At 36.2% G+C, this 22,426-nt stretch overlaps 2 protein-coding genes across 2 annotated transcripts in view; one reads left to right on the forward strand and one right to left on the reverse strand.

Annotated features, from left to right (window-relative positions):
• LOC145788273 (uncharacterized) overlaps window positions 1-11,157 on the reverse strand; it is a 53,750-nt gene extending 42,593 nt beyond the window's left edge. The window contains exons 1-12 of the mRNA XM_082600055.1: window positions 11,006-11,157; window positions 10,213-10,378; window positions 9,205-9,374; window positions 6,692-8,272; window positions 6,097-6,231; window positions 5,437-5,626; window positions 4,600-4,808; window positions 3,522-3,710; window positions 1,933-2,216; window positions 1,252-1,374; window positions 869-1,021; window positions 300-429 (exon numbers count right to left, since the gene is read on the reverse strand). Coding sequence (XP_082456181.1) covers window positions 300-429; window positions 869-1,021; window positions 1,252-1,374; window positions 1,933-2,216; window positions 3,522-3,710; window positions 4,600-4,808; window positions 5,437-5,626; window positions 6,097-6,231; window positions 6,692-8,272; window positions 9,205-9,374; window positions 10,213-10,378; window positions 11,006-11,072 — 3,397 coding nt within the window. The 5' untranslated portion in view covers window positions 11,073-11,157. The remainder of the gene's footprint in view (window positions 1-299; window positions 430-868; window positions 1,022-1,251; window positions 1,375-1,932; window positions 2,217-3,521; window positions 3,711-4,599; window positions 4,809-5,436; window positions 5,627-6,096; window positions 6,232-6,691; window positions 8,273-9,204; window positions 9,375-10,212; window positions 10,379-11,005) is intronic.
• Window positions 11,158-18,484: 7,327 nt separating this feature from the next.
• On the forward strand, window positions 18,485-21,683 carry LOC145764858 (U3 small nucleolar ribonucleoprotein MPP10-like). The gene is made up of 3 exons (XM_082576549.1): window positions 18,485-20,017; window positions 21,046-21,177; window positions 21,481-21,683. Exons 1-3 carry the CDS (start codon window positions 18,542-18,544, stop codon window positions 21,580-21,582), a joined length of 1,710 nt encoding a protein of 569 aa, XP_082432675.1. The 5' UTR covers window positions 18,485-18,541; the 3' UTR covers window positions 21,583-21,683.
• Window positions 21,684-22,426: the final 743 nt, after the last annotated feature.

Raw genomic sequence — 22,426 nt, forward strand, 5'->3', positions numbered from 1 at the left:
ATGGAATATCTCAACCTCGGTGGTTAGATTTGAGTTAGTAGTTCAGTCCCCACTCAAACGGCCATGTAATTTGATTTAATTTTTTATCAAACCGGTAAAGTGATCCTACCGGATCCACTGAATGTTTGCACTACAAAAATTATTGTATGAAACTGGCAAGTTCAAGCTAAAGTGGACCAAGAATTTGGTAAAATCTGGACACTAATGAATATTCATTCTTTTTGGCATATATTGTTTTTCGTTGCGATGGTCAGAAATAAAAACAAACTGAACTGAAATAAAAAATAGAAGTAACTAACTTATGTCATAAGGCACGCGCAAAAAACTTCCTTTTATTAATGAATCTTCAAACGTCATTGGGGCTTCCCCTGGAGCGAGTGACATCATCAGTACTCTGCCAAAATCAAGAACCTGGGAAACTTCAAGATCCTGTACAAAAATTATAGATCAAAAACAAAGGGAACTCGTTACGTTCTTGCTATGACAACATAATAGCGATACACACAGTCTATTTTAATCACCATTATGTTCATCATCATCATCACCATTATGTTGCGAAAGCTGAACAAAATTTTATAGTTAACGTGCGTTAAATCTTTAAACTGCAGTATATTTGTAATTTCAATTTGATGGCATTAATCTAAATTCTAAACCATAAAAGAATGCCTGGTAAGACATTTTCTAATCTTAAAAGAAAAAAAATATGTGAATTCGACGTTATTTCAGCTATGTGTAAAGCTAGGCCTATACTTCTTAAGTAGCTGATTTTTGGATTCGTTCCGGTTCCTTGTCTTAATCTTATAGTTGTTTGCAGGCATCACACTATTTTCCCTGTAAAGCCGTTTAATTTTGATTTTGTTTTCATTACCTTACTCATCGATATGTGATGAGATTGCATAAGCTTTGCAGAGGTATGGAGACTTGTGTAAGCGATGTCTCTGACAAACCGGTTGAAACCAGTTGTCGTCAAAATGTTTTCAACAAACACTTTGACTTCCGATAATTTGCTCCAAACTAAATCCTGCAAGTAATCAACTATATGTCAGAAGCCAGTGACATATAGTAGGCTACGTTGAAACAAAAGAGAGTTTATTACTTTTATTAATTCATGTCAAAACAACACTGTGATTGTTCATTAGGATTTATTTTGACAGGTCAACAAAAGTTAAATCTAAAATAAAATAATTCTTCTTTGAAAAATCTAATATGCGCTTTGCAGTTTCTTTTCGACGTTTTTCAATAAATTCTTACCTTGCTTTCATGGCCTAGTTTGGATACATCTTTAGTGATCAGATGAAGTAAATTGGTGACTTTTTTCGTCGTTTCTAGAGTTAGCAAAGGTACATTTTTGACATGCTGCATGAGTGCTTTTACCTTAAAAAGGAAATACACATTATTATTACGTACAGAGCAGATGCGTTGGTAAAATAAGAAAGATGAAAATCCGAACGAATAATAGATAAATAGACAAACAAACAGCTAAATGAAAAATACTTCCATTTCAACAAAGATAAACCAAATACAAAGTGGAGAATTCGTCGAAGAAAGAACTTGAAAGGAAGAGATAGAGAGAGGAAGTATAGCCCTGGACAGACTGTAGTGATGAACACGATCTGTGGGTCTATCTAAATTAAAAGTAAATCCAGAAAATGTACGAAGTAATCACAAAGTAATGTAAGTTTTGCTCAACAAACTGAAAACTTTCAACTTTTAGACCTAACCGTGAAGCGAAATTTGGGTTAGTGCTGAGGCTTGGAAGTTAAAAGTTTCTTTAAGTAAGAATAACTTTTAGGCTTCAGCTTCAAAAGAGAAATCTCCAAAAAAAATAATTCTTCACAATTTTTACAACATAATTAGCACTCAAAGGCACTCATAATTAGCACTCATAATTAGAACTCATTAGGCCACAACACTCCTATCATAAAGACATACCTGAAGGTCGCTAGGAAAAACTAGTTTCGGAAGCCCAACCAAAAGTCTTGTCAATATTTCTAAATTTTGTATCTTTATTGCGTAGTCAAGTTTTGTAAGAAAATCGTGATTTTTGAAAATATCTTTATCGAATCGGGCGTAAACCGATATGTGCCGCCTACTGCAGTCGAAAGGCAAGTGACAAATTTCAATTGAAATAGTTATTAAATTTTCAGCGGCGGATGGAACAGTGAAATCCATCAAGATGTTATTGTATCCAGACTGTAAGATCGGATTTTGTAAACCTGAAACAAGTTTCATTAACAAATAAAATTTTCGACTATTTAAATGAATGTAGCCTAAATATATTGATTTTCTTAAATTAGGAAACGAATAATCAAACAAGTCTCTTTCACCATTGAAATCTAAGGAAAAGGTGCCTCAAGCAGACATATATTGACATATGTGCAATTAGCTTAAAACAAAACAAAAAAACAGGCAAATCCACATCAGCACAGCGCATCGCATGCAAATACAGAGGCCAAAAAACTCGGAAACTTCCCACAGAAGAGGCAGTTGGTAGCCTACTTGCAATCAAGACTTACTGTAAAAGGAAGATCAATATTTATAGCTTTATTTTTGTTGTTGCATTCACGCTGGTATCCTACATTTGAGCCACAAAACGGACAGAGAATTACATGCACAATGCACATGGTGTATTGAGCCCTAAACCCTTTGAAGGTTGGGGGGGGGGGGCTGTCAATTCAACTTTTTTGTATCAACAGTTGTATCTCTAAAACCACTGAGGTTGCGACTACAACATTTCTTGAATTTTCCTAACTTTTATTTACCTCTATTGAGCTGAAATTTTGAGCGAATAAAGGTTATAAATTGAGAGATATAAGGCATTCCTCAGCACATCCTCTGAAATATTTCATATTCTATTTATATGTTATTTTGCATCATTATATGCTATTTTGCATTATTATATTATTTTGCATGAAAAATATAAATTCAAATTGAGATTATGTAAAAAAATTTCAATCACAACATTGCAATGCATGTTTTTCATTACTCTACCAAAAAATAATGTGTAAACTCACGCTACAATTACAGTCAAAAGTCACCTCAACATTTCAATGTATATGAGCAGTTCTAAAACTCACATAGTTTTAAGTTTCGGATAAGCTCAACGTAAATAATTTTACAAAGTGAATCCCAAATTTTGAAATCGTGCCTTAAAAAATAACAGAGAAATCACTCCTAAAGCATAAGAAGAATCGTCAGCCAAACTGAGCAAGACTCCAGAGAGCCCAACCTTCAAAGCGTTAACAGTGGACCATCTTTTATGTATCCTACTAGTAGTCTAGTACCGCAAATAACCATCTCTCGCAGAATTATATGCACATGCGGTATTGAGCCCCTAATAGTGGACCATCTTTTATGTATCCTACTGGTAGGCTACCACAAATAACCATCTCCCGCAGAAAGTGGAGCTTTTTATTGTAATCACTTCATCACAAAATGCCCTTCTAGCTAGTTTGCAGATAATCAACAAAGCTTGGAAAACGTAACAAGAAAGGCGAGAATAAAAGAAAAACATTATTTACCTTGGTCCAGCAATTGAAACCGATAATAAAGTAGAGAGTCCGTTTCCAAGTCTTCCTTGCAAGTGATTGTAAATCTTGTCATGAACGCCCACCCATGTAGTGGTTCGACAGAGCAAGTGATGTTTTGATCTGGTTTTGCCATAGTTATTGAACACGTTATTGTTGCGATGTTTTTGTCTCCATTAGTGCCTGAAAAATTAATATCAATGCTGTAATGTTGTAAGCCAAACAACCACGGTTCTATTTTCAAGACAGGTACTTAGGCTAACATGGCACAAACTTGTACAACACATTGCTTCACATTGCTTCCGATATAATGCAACTCTATACCAGACTGTTTGAAAAGGTAATTCGATTCTCAATTGGAAAGATCCTCAATTGAACTCCAGCCTGTTTTCACGTGGTGGGTTTCTTTTTTAGACATGTGTTCAAGTGCAGGGCCGTTGAGAGGATAATTTTGGCCCGGTACCAAAGAAATCTTCGGGCCCTAAATTGAGGCACTCTATCTAACTAAAATGATACACTATGATTTCTTTAAATGTCCGAACCCTTTGAAAATGGGAATCTACAATGGAATTGACTCTTTGAAAGGGTTACTCAGGTTTTGCAGATAGGTGCTTGTTTGTTTATGTATAGCTTGTTCATAGGCTATATAGCGTTGTGTCCATAGCAGAATGCGTTGCTTCTCAGCGCTTTGCAAAGCAGACAGTGTCAGTATATCGTTTCTAGCACTAGTTGCTACGTTCATCTGATGAAATTGAAAGTAAAATTAACAACAAACAAGATGGTTTATTGCTTCACTGACGTTTCGCGCACCATGACAATGCGCATCCTCAGAGCGAATAACATACAAAATAAAATTTCACCATGTTAAGTAAAATTTCACCATCAGATGAACGTAGCAACTAGTGCTAGAAACGATAATTGTCCTGATGAACACCCAAACTTTTCAGTATTCAGTGTCAGTATAGTTGCAACAACAACATTAAAATGTTTTTTTTTTAAATAGAGCTTATTACAGGATGTTAGGCTACATTAGACCTAATCATGGTCAGAAATCAATTTGCTTAAAGCCCACCTGTAACAGTGAGTGCTGCCACTGAAAAACTTCGACTTTGAATGACGGATGCATTGATTTTGCAGATATAGTTGTCTTGACACCATTCCAAGTGGATTTGGTCAGTTTTGTCATCAAGTTTCCACAAAATCTGTTTGCAGTGCTGACAGCGTAATTCAAAAATCAACGGAATATCGTCCAACAGAAACTGCTTGCAGTTTAACACGCACCTGAAATTTACAAATTTTGAGCGAATGAGATCTTTGCCTACACATTTGAAACCGTTGGTGGACACAATGTCCTTCAAATAGCAAACTACATCAATCAGAAAATTTTAATCAGGTTGTAATAAACCCTTGAACATTGGTCCAATGAGGACTGTTAGATAGAAAAAGGAAAAAAGATTAATACATCGATAGATAAATCATCCATGTTAATTAATTTAAATTTGATTATTTGATTCTTTAGAGAAATCTGCCCCAATTGATTTCTTATAAATTTTACCAGCACTTATAATACGGCTTTATTATTTACGACTGCACAACTAAGGCGTCTTTGTGGCAACAAGTCATTTACTATCGAATGCTTTATTTATCATGGTTGCAATCCGACAAAATATTTCCATTTTATCATGCTTTTTTATGCAATAAATACATCTGTAGGTTACAATTTTTCAACTATGACCCAACAAAGAGTCGAACCTACGTCCACCAGACATTTTATCAATTAATTAAGGATTTCTTGTAGTTATCAACATCCTTGATGGCATATTTATCATGTGCAGTAGGCATAGCCTACTTTGGTGGCATTCAACTGTTACGAGATTTATGCAAAGAAAAACAAGTAAATATCATTTACCTTAAGTCCATTTTTGGTGCAGGATGCCGCAAAAGAATAATTTCTTGGTCACTAAACGTCGGTTTGATCCTTGGCCCAGACACGAACAAGCGAATGTAATGGTGCTGTTTATGAGCTAACAAGGTATACCTTGATATGTTTGTAATTCTCCTGTCTGACACCCATAAATCCTTCCACTGAAAACATGACCCTTTCAAAGCATAATTGCTTGTTAATTTTTGATTTATTTAGATTTGAGAAGCGTAGGCTACAGAAAAAGCTAAAAGCTTAAAAAAATGCATTGTTAAGTTGATCATGCAATACGATTTCTGACAGCTGAACATTTGTGTAGTTGTCAATATGCTCATATTGCAAACGTTTTTTTTTTCTAAATTGTAATGGATTCCTTGTACTCATGACTACCTTTATACAACGCTAAGCTTGTACTGAAACTGTTTGTGTAGTCTTTAAACTTCTGGTGGTATGGAGGTCACTGAGGTTGACGGTACTAAATCTACTGTTGAAGTTGCTGGTAAACAATTTCATTCACTATACTTTTCTAAAAAGAGGTTAATTATCGCGTGCGCTGCCAGTAGCCAACCCAGAATATTGAACCTTTCTTCTTCATCTGTCAACTGGTAGATCCAAACATTGAGAAAAGGAAAACTAAAGTCACGTTACCTGCGCTTGTGATTTGTTTCATTTTGCGGTCGATTGGCAAATACTTCTTCTCAGTGGCACAATACCAATCGTACTTCATAAACCGTTTGTGAGGAAACAGAGGCGCTTCGAAAGCAATTTCAACGATGCTGGAGCCTACAAGTAATCGTATTATTTAAAAAAAAGATTTTTGCATTTTTGCATCGTTTAAACTTACCCAGTCGCTACATGAAAGTGGCCATGTAGTAATTGGACCACAAGTACCCGACTTCAATAATCAAAAGGATTTTGATCTTCGATTCTACAGCCTTAAAAACACTCAATTAGTGATGCGTGGTTGCGTAGCCATAGAGTCTATGGCATAGACTATATAAGAAATAGTTGTTGACGGCAACATCAGTACTTTTGTTAATTCTGGAATTTATAGGGAGATACCAAAAAGTAAACAGACTTATTTCATTTTTTGTTTGAAGGAAAAAGGCTAGTATTGATTCACCACATTATTATGTATATTTCGATTAAAAGTTTGAATAGCCTATATTATATATAATTAAAAATTCTATTTGAATGTGTTCTCCCGACAACATAACATAACATCTGTTTGTAGGCTACCTACCAATTTCTCGTATCGTTCCTCCTTTGATGTGGACTTGGATGTTTTGGGGCGGCACCTTTATCAAAATAGAACTTTTCAGTTGATCCGTGATTGTATGAGAGTCAATTTGACGAATTTTCGCTGTGGCTTCTACCACAAACAATCCAGGAGGAAAGGTGTTCACATCAACAAGGAAGATTTGATGGCTGATTGCAGCATCTATTGTTAGCTTACGTTTTGGTCTTTCAAAAGCGGAGCTGACACGAAAAACTTGCCATTCATAAATCACATCAATACTTTCAAAACACTTCAACTTGACAATCATTTCTAAAGTCAGGTTCTGGACAACTAAAAACGGTTCATTGATTCGATCATTGTCTTTGATAATAACGCTTTCCAGGCAGGAGAATGGCTGTCGAGCGTAAACGTGCTCTCTGAATGTGAAAGTCTTTATTGAACTTGCAAGTGATACTGTGACGTCATTGTAACCAGGTTTCACAAATGTTAGGGGGGCTTGTATCAAGACGTACTTTGACAAGTCAAACAACATATTTCTTACAGACTTATGTGGAAAGGTTGAGGAACTGATTGAAAGATTAAAGTTTTTCAAGAAATGCTCTTGAGTTAACTCCACTTGAAAGTCACCTGCATCACTTCGTACATATATATACAACAATGCCTCTTTGTCCACAAATATTGGAGTAGGTGACGTGACAAATACGTCATAGACTAACGAGATTGCCTCAAATGGTCTCCATGAAGCTACTGCACCCGAAATAACGTTGTAAGCAAAAGCTTCAATTCTGTACTTCCCCGAGTGGATTCTTCCTTTTAAATGAAGTTTTTGACAGTTTCGAGGACAATGCGATTGGAGAGAAGCAATTTCTTTCACTCCGTGCGATTCTCGAATTCGGACAGAGATATTTACTGGGGCCCCAGCTTGCATCGTCGTGTATATAGCAAAGTAATGAGGATAAACACCCACAAATCGTTTTGTGGAGATTTTGAACTTTTTTATTGCAACGTTGAGCGAAAAATTGGAATCATAATGAACCATCGATATTTCGTTGAACATACTCAGCCGAAAGGAATGATCACCAGGTCCAATGGATCCTTGAAGATCGATCGGTAATGAAAACGAAACCATCTGGGTAGATTTTGTTTCAAATCTTGCTAATTCAAAAGCCTTGATGCGTTTGGTTAAAACGGTGTCTTTCAGATGAAGGTGGTAGTTAACTGGAAAAGAATAGGCGTGATAAAACGTTATTTCGTTTACCCGACCAAACTTCAATTTGTTGGATGCAAAATTAAGATTCAGTCGTCGTGAGGTTAGATTTGTCATTGCTTCCACCATTCCATGTCTATATAACCTCCCAGACCATTCAGGAGCGAAGCAGGATGACGTGTAGTTGTAAGAAATCGGTAAAGGAAACACGTATTTGGCTTTGTTGTTAGAATTGAAAGTTGCTGTTTCCTGGTTGTGAAACGAAATAGTGCAGGTCATGTTGGCATTGAGATTCTCCAAGTTAATTTTCCGCAAGGAAAATATCGCTTCTTCCTCTGCTGCTGCTGGAAGGCTCGTCTTCAACGTAACTTTATGATCTACAATTTTTTTTATTATTTTAAGCCAAAAAATTTTCCATCGTCATAACTTTATTCCATGAAGGCAATTTAGATTTATCATTATTTGAGATAGGAGCTACTTTAGCAATCCAAAAATAGCTCAGGTCATCATTTTTTAACGTTTTTTTCTAATCTAGCACTCCTCCAAGTACGTCTAGTCGTTCAGTGTACCAAAACTATTGCCAATATCCAATTAAAACAGTTCGTACTGCTTTAAAAAGTTGATTCATGTTCGACGTTTGACTATATTTTCGAATAATGAGCACTTCACTACAAACAAAAATTTCACAACACCTCAAAGTGCTGGCACTTTGCAGATTAAAAAAAACGCCGATCCAGATTACAAACTCATAGTCATAGGTAAGGTCAATACGTTTAACTTATATCTTTAAACAGTCAAGACTAAATTATTATTGAAAGTTTAAGGTCTCTTTAGATAAATTGGCCAAGAGTCTACTCTAGTCTACGTACTTCTGCATACAATGATTTTGTTTTGACACACTCCGCTTTAGACATCTCACGAAACTTTTAGTTTTTGCCAATTGTGGTCTCAAAATAAATGGTACCACGTCTTAGATTTTTGTAAACACACTTCAACATTCAAAATATGAAATAAAATTGTCAGTTTTGTGCAAAATGTGTAGATATTACTTTGAATTTCATATCGACCATACTTTGGATCCGCAAAATGATCGATCACGCTATGCGTAAGTATGGACCTATATTGGTCTGACGCAAATAAATAATAAGAAATAATAAAATTGTGAAGAAACAATCGCCTGCCGAGAAACAAATAATAACATCTACAAAGCTAAATTTTCGAATGCAACCAACTATTTAGATGCTCATCAGACGATGACGTACGTAAAACGATCTGACTAAGACATTAAAATCAGATGTTAAAGACAAACCTAGAAAACGGTATTCCAGTCTAAAGTTCACGGAGCAATGGTTCGCCTTTGACTCAAAATAAAGTAGAGTGGTTTGAAATAAGATCATTTCAGGAATAACATTTGTTTCACAACGGTTCACTGCGATATCTTCTTGGCCGTTTTTGACAACAATTCTTGGGTGTGAACACCTGAAATGAAAATCAAGCCTGAATTTATTTCCAGATTAATGGTGGTTACTTAGTTTCTTCTTTTGTTCAATATAATTTCGGGAGAGAGTTTGCTTTCTTGTACCAAAGACAGGCAAGACACAACAATACAACAGGGTTGAGCATTATAACAATATATTTTATTTATTTACAAATAGTTTTAACTGTCGAACGTTTTCGGCTTCTTAAGTCGTCATCAGGAATCTGAAAATCTTTTGTTTAAAGTTGTAAAATCTATATATGGTAACCTATCTACCAATAGCCTAACTGCAAATGACATAGTTTTGTTATTTTCACTGTTGCTGTTGAAGTGTTTCATTACAATTAAAAGTGCGAAAAATTAACCAGTTAAGTGGCACACAGGTGCGATCAAAAATAGAAGTAATCCTTATTCTGAAAAAGTCTTTAAAAGCATTTTTGCAGTGTCGCATATTCGTAGAGAGTTTGAACCACTGACGCTAGCTCATAGTCATAGAGATTGACAGAATAAACCTTTCACTTGTGTATATCATCACTTCATCTTCTGGCTACATTCTACTGCTGAATGAAGTGCGTTGGCCAAGCAAACGACTCATAAGTTGAACGGTCGTTCTTTAGTGTTTATTTTTTGTTGGCAATGGCTGTTGTTTATCCAACTGAGCTATCGTGGGGGAAAATGTGCTCAAACGCCTTTGCATGGGTTTCTATTATTGATTTCCACATTTCCGCACTGTCAAATTCCATTGCTTAGTGAACTTTCACAAAGTTACGTAAGCTAATAGCGAAACAGCCTATTGCAGGCTAACTGGTTACTGGCAAGAATGAAAAAAAATCTACTCACGAGTCAAATGTTACGACAGTGAAGTTAATCAATAACCCAGCGCCTTTTTGGAGAGGGAACGTCCACGTTTTGACAAAGGGGTCTTTTGTGGAAGAAAGGTGACATTTGTCATTATGAAATTCAATAACCCCTTGTTGATTTGTTATTGTCGTGGAGTTGATGATACCTTTAAAATGCAAGCAGAAAGTACAATAGTCTAATAAGTTTGCAGATCATTCACACAAAAACAATTATAGAAAAATTTGTAATTTAAGACGGTAAGTTTAAGCTTAGGTCGCTGAAATGTAGAATATGAAAACATAAAAACTTGGTCGGATTTGGGGTGAAAAGTGTGGCACTTGTATCAAAAGCTAAGCTAGCGAAACTCCCTTGGCTGGGCATGCGTTCCTGCTATTGTAAAAAATTTCTCCATCACCAATCCAGCGAATTAGTCTTTATTATGTCTTTAGATGTTGAATCAATGTTAAAAAGACTAATTTGCTACCTGGTGAATACACTTTCCGCTATTGTAAAGAACTTGCCAGAACATAGAGAGGCTTCCACTTTCTGACACGTTGCAATATAAAATGTGATCATATGCTGTGTAGAGAAAGCCAAATGGGTTGATAAGTAAGGAAAGAAGATTTCATGAACATTGCATGTTTTGTTATTCAGCAGTAAACCAGATGAAAGTGAGTTTATATAATCTAATAATTGAAGTAATTTGGTTCAAAATAAACATTACGTGCAAATTTTCCAATAACATTTACTGACAAGCCGAAAATGTTTTTTTTTGGTATTATAAAAGACTTACCAACGATATACAAAAATAAAATAAAATAAATTCTTCCATGTTCGGGGAATAGCTCCGTTACTCTCATGTCATTTGTGCTATTCAAAATAGATTTTTCACATTTGGGATGAACATTCCGTAATCTGTTCAAAAAAACTATAATAACATCTGGCCTTTACCATTACCTTTAGTTATTGGGAAGAGAAAGAAACTTATTTCTGTCTCTTTGGTATCTTCGTTTTGTTTATTTCTTTACGGAACTTTTGCTTCAATAATTTTCCACTTATGACGTCATATCAGTCTTTGTGAAACCTGTCTTTGCCCGTAAAGTCAAATTTTCTAAAATAAATTTCAACCGCATTTTCAAGCCATCTTCAGCAATATTTTGCTTCAGTTACCAAACATAGAAAGCGTTTACCAATTGAATTTGTAGCCTGCTATATTTTGACGGGGAAGAAGTAGTCTCAAATAATGGGAGAAGCATAATCTCAAAAGGACTTCTTTTAAAAAGGTTTCCCAAAGATCCCATAAAATCAAATTGAACAACAATGGAATTTTTAAAGTAGATAACGAAGAAGTCGTTGTCATGCAACAAAACTTCAGATATAGAGTAGGATCTTGACGATAACTTACCCTAAGTGTTACCATTATCACCGTCTTTTGTTTTGTTTGCTTAACTTTTGTGACGTAGGCTATACTGTGATTTTACTACGACGTTTCAAGCGAAGTATGAACTTACATCGATTCAAACGATGTAGTCAGCTTTTGGTGAAACCCTATATTTTTCAATATTGTTTGTATATGTTGTGTTTATTTCCAGAGATGTACGTATACGCCGCAAATTCTACGCCGCATACTTGCGGCGTAAAATTTTTGTTTGCGCTAACGCTGCGGCCACATTTTTTTGGATAGTTTGCGCTTGACAACTTTGCGCCATACAATTTATGCCCGGGTAAGTTGAGCAACACGCGAATAAGTAGGCTATCAATATAAAAAATATAAAATCACAAGGTGATAAAACTCAATCTAAAATGTAGTTGATTCACTAATGCTTTAAGTTAGGCTAACGTACCCTATTAAGATTTTCCAAAACAAACCGTTGTTTTGTAAAAGTGTCTTAAGCAAAAAGGTGCTCATCTTACCCCACCCTCCCACTGATAAACATCCTTATGACGTCATGACAAACGTCACTCGGCAATTGTGATAAACAACAGAACATTCCAGATTTGCATCTGAATGAGTGTCCCGAATGCTCTGAAAACACGTTACATAATAATACAGGCTTCGCAATCAAAGGTTACTTCAGGTCAGTAACCGATAATAACACATCGCTCAAAAATTCCATAATGAAAACAGCACGTTTTGTCAAGATACAAAGCAGCCCGACGCGAGGCCTTGCACAATTTAGGGTGGGTCGATTTCTCCATTTATCATATAAATTTGAACACAGGTGCCACTTTACCTTCTAAACACTTCCTCAAAGTTTAAAATGGTTTTGTGCACAGCAACCCATTACCCCAATGACCCTCTGTTTCTATAACAGGGTTGCCAGATTGGGCGAAAAGTTGCGGAAATTTTTGTCATTTTATCTCATTTTTTTGCCCAATCCGGCAATCCTGCACAATAAGCGAACTTCTAATAGTTGTGCGGTTTAGCACGCCACAAAAAACTTTGTGAAACTGACTCTTTACCTTACTCATCCGATAATGATCCGAGTTTCATGAAAAGTGTCTCAACAAGTAGTGCCTACAATACCATTCCAATCCCTTGTGTTGCAAGGGAAGCCCATCAAAAGATGGTTTCTGACGAAACAGTTGCTGCTATTGCCACTGCTACTTTGCAGGATGTGTTAGGAAAAGACTTTTCCACAGACATCATTAGGCCTATTGACACACGGAAAGTGAGACATAGCCGAGTCCAGGGGCGTACTGGATTGAAACCAACCCAACATGTCGTCGATAATTTTATATCGCTCTATTTCGATGGGAGAAAGGATGAATCATATTATGTCTTTGATGACTGCCACCACAGGAGAAAAATAAAAGAATACCATTACGTTTTACTGACACAACCTGGTGACATCTACATCTCTCATGTCACAACACCAAGTGGTCGTTCAGTTGACATTTTAAAATGTATGATCGACGAGAATGTGAACATGGATAGAATTCGAATGACAGGTTGTGACGGGACAGCAGTGAACACTGGGAATCGTAATGGAGTAATTGCTAGAATAGAAGATCATATCCATTATGAAGTTCAGTGGAATATATGACGGCCTATGCTGCCCATCAATGAGTTACCATTGAACCATCTAATTGGATTATTTGGAAAGACAACTGGTCCAGAAACATTCATTGGTGAAATTGGCGATATTCTGTGGTCAAACCTTATAGCCTTGGAGATCGCATTATTTGATAAAATTGAAACTCCCCATTTGCCAAAATTGGACAATTCAAAGATCTAAACACAGACCAGATGTACCTTTTGAAAATCTGCCATGCAATCAGTTCTGGGGAATGCTCTGAAACACTCTTACACAGAGTTCCTGGGAAATATAGGCTAGCCTAATCATTCACAGGAGAAAATCGAATGTGCCGCTATTATGTTAGTCAAACCCATCCATCAGAAGGTGTTAAGACATTGACACGATTTATTGCAACTGTATGCATGGGCCTGTATGGTTTGCACTAAGATGGCCACAGATATCAGCGATGCTCCAGCAGTAGGCTACTTTTCCTTATGACACAACTCAGTCGTGGAATTGAGCCAGTAGAAGTGCAGTCTGTCATCGACAAAGCGATCAAGCAAAATTGTTATGCAGCTCATCCCGAAAACTTGCTATATGCCAATGCCATGTTTCATGACAATAGACCTGCCATTTGTGAAGTAGCTGTTAGGCGAATTCTGAAAGCACGAAAGCTTTCATCTACAATACTTTGAAGATTCTATCTCGCTGCCGATCAACTTAATCTTAATGCAATGGATTATATTGATATGATCGACTGGACACAGATTGACGTAACTGAACCAACATTATTATCATCTAACTTAAGAACTAAGAGTGAGGATGAACTTTGGGATGCAATAAAGTCAGTCCCAGTAAAGTCGTCATACACACCACAGACTCAAGCCGTTGAAAGAATGATTCGTGTAGTCGCTGAGGTCAGCCTCAAAAAACTGTCGGAAAGGAGAAAAGCAATTCTATGATTTATTCTATCTTAGATGCAAGGAAGCAGCGGCCTATTTTTGAATCAAAGAAAGACTGTGTTGTTTAGCTTAACATCCAGGTGTGGCTTTAACTCATTACTTTTCAATTGTGTTTCATTTTTACTGTAGCCTAGCCTACCTATTGAATATACTGTAATTTACCGTGAAGTAGAAAATTGTATATTTCCATACCACCTGGGGTAAGTGGTTAGGAGCACACCATCACATTGAAATTTTAACACTTTGTTTAGTAGGCTATGGCAAGCCTCACCTAAATACCGATTTATGCGACAATCCGAAAATTTTATGTGAAAATCGACCCACCCTATTGCACATTGATTGTGACAGATGTAAATTTAAAGGATAGGCTACGTCGATGAAAGTAAATTTAAGCACTCCCACCAAACCTAACAGTTTAAAATAGATGAATTAGTTGAAAGAATCAGTTGGCTCCACATACCTAAAGCAACTGGAGGTCTGACAGTTGAAGAAGCCATGCGGGGACGACTGAACCTTACAACCAATACAAAAAAAGAAAAATCAAAAGCACGAGCATTTAAGAATAAACGTACGGTGAGCTTATACACAAAAAAAACTATGTAGGCCTAGCCTACAGTGCTTCGCTTTTAATTTTAAATAAAATGAAGTGAAGTGTTCGCAGCAACGACAGTGGTGCAGTTTTAAAATGGGAATCGATAACTGATGTGCTCAGGAATATACAACACTAAGTTAATTATTGTTTGAACATGATATTAAAGTGATGATCATAAATGATGAAGAATGTAGTGAAGAAGATATGAAAATGGTCTTGATGGCATGCGGGTGACTTCGGTATAGGAGAGGGATGGAGTTTTTTGGCGTTTTTAAAATAAATTTCCAACCCAACTGCTGGAGAGTGATGCAGCTTCATTGTTGAAGTACCGTGCTCTTGGCAAACAAATCTACACAACAAAGTAACAGAGAGTCAAAAGGTTCTTTAAACAAGTACAATATGCGCAGTTCGGCTAATTAAGGGCGTATTGCGTTGGTAACATATTAAATCGTTGTAACATATTAGCATCTAATAGCAACCTATTGAAATTGAAGAATTTTAGGCGGTGGTGGCAGACGCACGACAGTGACTGCTGAAATAAGCTAAGCAGGCACTTGGTGTCAAACAGTAGGCTAGTACTTGAAAGATTAAATATACAAAAGTTGACGCATGCTAATCAGCTTGAATTTCAAATCAGCTTGCATTTCATGTAGGCTATCTTGGATTAAGCAACTAATGTAAAGTTTGCAGGCCGGGCCTATTGTTAATGGAGCAATGTTTCCTAGCTTAAATTTTATAGCCTACCACAGACCTTTGCAAGCTGCTTTTTAAGATTAATACGTAATATGCTTAAATATTTGCCATTGCAATCGTTCATCCAAAGTTACACCAAGATAGTTTATATACTTTTCTTCCTTTCAATACTTTGGCTACTGATTGCAATGATAAACTAAAATTTCCTTCTGCACTTTGTTGATTGCAAAAAATCATACCGTATCCGAAGTTTTACTATGTAGCCTAATTCAATGATAGCTCATTGGATTTCATCATTTTTTTTATATTTTTCTGTTGACATTTGTTTGGAGAAATGGCTAATTATACAGTATCTGACATAGGCTAGGAAAGTTTCAATCATCAGCAAAGAGTGTAGGCCTAGTTGAAAAAGTGGTGCATTTGGAAGATCATTGACATAGCCTATAGAAGAAAAAGCGAAGGTCGAAGGATTGACTCCTGTGGGGCACCACATTAAACACTACCGGTAACAGCATTGAAATCAAAATTCTTATCGTCAACTTTTGTGTTCTGAGCTCTTTTGTTAAATAAAAAGATTAAAACTTTTAAAAACGTGAATCTGAAACCACAATGGTGAAGATTTTAAAAAGATATAATGATCAAGTAGCCTATATTGAAGGCTTTACTACTGTAAGATCAACAAAGGTTCACTGATTTTACTTTCTATCAGAAATGTTTTGCATATTTTTTCTATTTTAACTGTAACTTTCTGATTGGTTGAAACGCTATTCCTGTAATTTCTGATTTGTTCAATAATTCATTTGTCTTACAAAAAAATTTTATGTTTAGGTCCCTACTACAAAAGGCGACAATGCCTGACAATGCGTATTCAGAGGGACAGGTTGTCACTTGGTTAACCGTTATTAGTTCAGCTCACAACTGCTAACTTGTAGGAGACACAAATTTTGAGAAATAAAAAAACGGAAATTTAAGATATCTTGAAAGTTTTGGAGAAGCAGGTGTTGTGCAATCAATGAACATTTCTTCGCATTTTATGAAAACCCACCTTGGTGAGTTGAAGTTAGAAAAATAAGTGCTTAGCTATAGGAGTTTTGAAAGATTGCAGAAAAATTCACATTATATCATCTGGCAACATCATTTCTGTTGTAATTTTTATTTTTTTTGGCAACACTATTATTTATTTTTGTCATGGTGTGTTTGTGAAATTGTGAATTAAGTTTACGTTTATGAGAGAGTGCTGTAGTGAGAAGTTGTTTTTTAGTTTCTTTCCAACATTATTTCAAAGTTTTTATTATTTTATGAAAGCATTCACTTAATCACTTTATTTTTCCAAGTTAATTAAAGTTTTTATGGTATGGTAGGTAGGTTAGTGGCAAGAATAAATCAAAGACATCTAAATTATTTTTCGCCATTAAACGCGGACCTGTGGCACAAAGCAGCTAAATTCGTTCGTGCCACACGTCCAAAACAACAACAAAAAAAGTATTTCTGTACAGGTGGCGACGATGTCGTACCCCCGATGTCGTCCCTTCATACATCGGGACGTGCAATCATTTGTGCTGCCAGAAAAAGCTTTATATGCCGCATGCTGTTACTACATCTCGACTTCATTCTAACATTATGTTTTTCATCCATCACAGTTCATTTCAAGTTCAACCCTTGCTTGCGTTTTGAACTTGCTACAATCGCAAGCAATTGAACTAGACAAGCACAATGATGACATTATCACGGTAAACATGCTGATGAGTGATTTGCCAATTAAAAGCTTGTGGGTTACAATTTCAAAAATATTTTTATTGTTGAATATTTTGAAATCTAGAGCCAATTCGAAAAAACTAAACGCATTTTCAAAATCAGAGGCCTTAAAATACTTCAAAAGGAAATAAATAAAATATTCTCATGTTCTGCGTCTAATTTTTTGTGTTATTGATCATGTCTACAACAGATCTTTCAGGTGTGTCTAGGGATGGGCAAAATAGAAGAATAAGCTATTCTAGAATTATTCTAGAATAATTTTTCGAATTTAGAATTTCGAATAGGCCTACCTATTCTAGAATAATTTTTTTTAATGTCAGAAAATGTCAAAAAGCTTTGTTTTTATTCTGGTTTTATTGAAGACACATAGTGGAAAAGTGGCAACAAAATGAAAAACAACAGTAACTGCCTAGGAGAGCAAGTCTTTGTGGCAGTGAAGAATGTTTAACGCTTTTAATTGCTCACCAGTCGGCCACAATCGCAGTTTTGATGCTATTAATCCAGCACTCGAGAAGGATCTTTCTGAGGATGCAGAAGTGGCTAAATACTTCCTCGCAAGATCAAACAACAGCGGTAACTTTTTTTGATTTTTGTTCCACCATTCAATTGCATCGCTGTTTGGCACTTTTGTGGTACGATCGGTTTTCTTCGGCAGCTGAAAGCTGTTCGTTATCGTTACTTGATGCTGAAGTATTTGTCGCTTCAACACCGGAGCTCAATAGATCATCCATTTCATTGGATTGCTGCATTGTTGCGGAACTTATGACACTAGATGTAGCGGTAGCCTTACCCAGAGTTGCATTGTGTTCCATGTTTCGTACGATGAAAACCCACAGCACAACGGTCTTCCGACGTCTACAAACCGCACTGGTAGAGAGCTGGCGAGCCGTTCCGAATAGCTATCGCTGAGCCGAATGTAATTGATCGGCGAAAAATCGATAAAAAATGTTGGTAGTTGGAAAAGCAGATATTTTCATTTCGGTTTGGAAAAGTCAATTCGAAATGTCATTTCAATTCGAATAATAAGATATTCGGATTGCAACTATTTGAAATTTTATATTGCCCATCCCTAGGTGTGTCTTTAATTTGATCAAAGCATCAGTGTGCCAACAATTTTAACAACTGGAAAGTTATGGCTGCTATGGTGTTGATTTACTTTGCTTTTTAAATAATGAGACACAAAAATTTATTTTTACTTGATTAAGTTTTTGTCATTTTTAAATTTTCATATTATTTATGTTTTCAGGAATTGTAGTATGTTTAATGTCGGTATGCTCACTTAGTGGTTTAAAGGTTTATGCTTAATCATGAATATTTTTGAGCAAAGTTCAGATAAGTTTATCAAGTTATCAGAAAATCCTGTTTCATTTTTGAATGGAGACTCTGCAGCAGAAGCTGAATATGTTGACATATGCTCAGATATATATTCTGTTGCAAAACTTCACAATAGGCTCTCAGAAAATGACCCATTGTCTCAGTTGCATGTGCATGGGTTTGAGAGTGAGCAGGTTTGGCAGCAAATCGAACTGTTTAACACAGAAATTGTTAAAACTTGCTCAAGGGGAACTGCTATTTGCCTAACTAAAAATAATTTTTCACTCACAAACACATTGAGTGATGATATTTCCTTAAAAAACGATGACAGTGATAATGATTCAGTTGAGCTTGACCAAGAAGAAAAAAGCAGTGAAGAAGAAGAAGAGTTTGAAAGTGCAGAAGATATAAATGAAGAAGATGATGATCAAGGGGCCTCCAACATTGACGATACAGTTTATGAAAAGACTGATGTAGATGATGAATTTTTCAGTTTGAGACAAATGGAGAAGTTTCTTGAAATGCAAGAATCAGGAAATCAAAGTAATAAAAACAACAATGATGATGTTGATTATTTCAATGAAATCCCATCCAGTGACGAGGAACTGCTTTCTGATGCTTCAAATGATAAAAATAGTGAATATTCTGACATTGGAATTGAAGATAACGTGAATAAAAAGTCAGCGCGTCATTTAAAGTACCGTGAATTTTTTCCGGCTGAACCAACCGACGATGTGAAAGAAGATACAATCGAAGAAAACGAAAACTCTGAAAGCAAGACAACCTTAACAAACTATGAAAAGCAGCAAATGAAATTATCCAAAAAAATAGATCACCTTGAAGAGCGAGCATTAGGGGAAGCAGATTGGCAAATGAAAGGAGAGACAATGTGTAACAAACGACCTGTCAACAGTTTGTTAGAAGAAGTCTTGACTTTCGATCGAGCTGACAGAGCAGCTCCAGAAATCACTGATGAGCACACAAATACTCTTGAAGGTTTAATTTGTCAACGCATTAAGGACAAAGCATGGGATGACGTGGAAAGAAAAATTAAGGAAGTTAAAAATCCACATGAGTTTAAGAAGAAGGTTGTTCTAGATTCAGAACAGTCCAAGTTATCACTGCAACAAATATATGAAAAAGAATATGTTGCTAAAATTTCACATGAGGAGAAGGAAGAGAAACAAGATCCCGCCCACATCGAACTAAAAAGTCTCATGGGAAACTTGTTTCAAAAGTTGGACGCCCTTTCGAACTTTCACTTCCAGAACATCCCATCTGATCCTGAAATCAAAGTCATTTCTAATCTTCCTTCAATTGCAATGGAAGAGGTACAACCTATAACACATACAGATGCGGACCTTTTAGCTCCAGAGGAAATTATAGACAAGAAAGAGCTCAAAGGAGATATGGAGAAAACGCCGACAGATAGGAATCGTGAAAGAAGAAAAAAAGCTGCACGGCAAAAGGTGAGAATGCTTTTGCAAATTTACAAAAACTTAGTTATCAGTGTGTGCGAGCTAGTTAAGCAAGTTTCTCGAATGTTTAGATTTATCCATATTTGTTTGCGATAGTGTATTATTCTTTAGTATTTCTTTCAAAAATATTTTTCTTATAGTCTTGAAAAGGGCTGTATGATTAGCCGAAAACGTTAGCTTATTGTTTTTTGTCTTATTATAATATGTTATATGTAGTGATGTTGCTGGGTTACGTCTGTTTATGGATCAAAAGAGTTACCTCTCTACTAGTTGTATTACAAAAAAATCTAGAAATTTAGTTTAAGGCCATTTCGAAGACAACAGAATGCAACTTAGCCAAGTTGGAAGAATTGTTGTGTTACTCATTGAACTATGTTTGCTGATTTAAGAATGAGTAATTAAATATATATTATATATATGTGATGTATATTTTGCACAGTCTGCTTCAGGCAGAGATGGCGACATAAAACTAACAAACTGCTTTTTTACATGCTACTCTTGTTATCAGTCCAACTTCCTCATTATACAAATAGTATTCTCCTTGGTTACACAACACAGTGGTTTTATATCTGATCTCATATCTTGTTTTCAATATGTACAGTTTGTTTGGTTTTGAATCTTTATCCTTGGACTGACCGAGCCTCGTTCTGCCTATTTCTGGTAGTTTTGCATACTTGTAGAGGCTTTTGACGCAGGGCCGGTTACCATGATTGACAGAGTGAAGTTCCCAATTGTTAAAGTGTTATTGCCGAGGAATTATTCAATATTCCATTCATTAAGTGCCGCTAAATGGAGAGCAGCCCTTAGAATGCGTTACTCAAGTGCACACTCCGAGAGTCGAACTAGCGCCGCTTGATCTTGAAGCGTTGTTCGTTCACGAAGTTACGCGCAAACTAACTTAGCTAATAGCTATCGGACAGTTAAACGTCATTTTTGAATAATAAACTACAAAATTTTGCAGTGGTTAATTTTTTTGTGTTTGTTTTCAACCACGTTAATGTAGCATTGTACAAATGCAGGTTCGTGCAAAGGCACGACTGGCAAAGCTGGAGCGACTTGCGAACACCAACGACAAATTGAAAACTGTCCAAGCCATTAAAAAATTAGAGCAAGCCGCCAAAACCCCTGGAAGTCAAACCACGATTATAAAGGTAGGTGAAGAAAATTGGAAATTGTATTTACATGTTTTCTTATTTTTACTTTGTCCAATATACGATCACTGTACGTTTATCAGTACCCTGTGCTTAATGGTTGCTCGGTGATGCCTTCAAACTTCTTTATGTTATCGCTGTGGGCTTGTTTCCGAAACGTTATTGTAATTTTTATCATTATTGTGGAAAACCCAAGGTTTTCCCACAAAAAAGGTAAGCGCCTGCACCAAGTGGTGTGCTTTCCCATGACGTAGGCGTACACTTACGTCACGTCTCTGAGCTCACAGTGCCTCTTGTTTTCAGAATACAAAAGGGAAACGGAAATCGATGACGTCATCCAAGTCGTTCTTTTCGAAACTGGACGAAAAGTCGAAGTCCTTTTCTAAATCGAAAAAGAAATTGTAGTAAATCAGAAATTTGGTTTTCTGTCCTGTATGTGATTCAAGCCAGACTTCGCTGAATCGTATGATTGTTTTAATTTGAGCAATAAAATCTTTGCCACTGAATGAATATAGCCGACTTCACCAAGAAAGCTAATCACTACTACAGCAGCGCGTTTTGTCAATAAAAACAAGATGAAAAAAAATCTAGTTCAAAATAAAACAGGAATAAAAGTGGCGGAGTACGACAAAGGCGCCATTTTTGTGCGTTAAATGGACAACCTTTGTAACGGCAACAAGTTCGTCAATATCCAAAATCATCATCCTACAGTAGGCTACAACCGTTTATTGTCGCAAAAATCTTGTAGCCTTAGCCTACCTACAATAGTGTAAGTGTAGGCTACCTTACTGTTTAAACATTTTTTTCTAAAAGTGCAAGACCAGTTTAGTATTAAGCCCATTCTACAGGCTGCTCTAACGTGATGGTATAAACTTTCTATTTTCATTGATTTAAAGTATACTAGTCAGTCATGTCTTATCAGTTATCACTTAAAACAATACCGTATCGAGATTTTGTGACTGGATTGCCATCCTTTTTACCCAGCCAAATAACGCTGAGCAGGACAAACATTGATGAGCCTTTCGACATCGGTGCTTCTTTGGTATCTGGTTAAGCTACGAGAGGCAGTTGAGTTGACAGGGGGTACTTTTGTACTCAAAACCTTTCTAAGGGGCCTGAAAAGTTGAAAAACCATCGCGTACTTGGAGATAATGCATTTTTCTTTGGGGCCCAAGAATCTCAATGGTGGGCTACTGGGCCCAAAATATCCTCTCAACGGCGCTGACGAGAGGTAACACGGTCTTGTTTG

This window comes from Aplidium turbinatum, chromosome 2, assembly GCF_918807975.1.
Source record: "Aplidium turbinatum chromosome 2, kaAplTurb1.1, whole genome shotgun sequence".
Taxonomy (NCBI): Eukaryota; Metazoa; Chordata; class Ascidiacea; order Aplousobranchia; family Polyclinidae; genus Aplidium; species Aplidium turbinatum.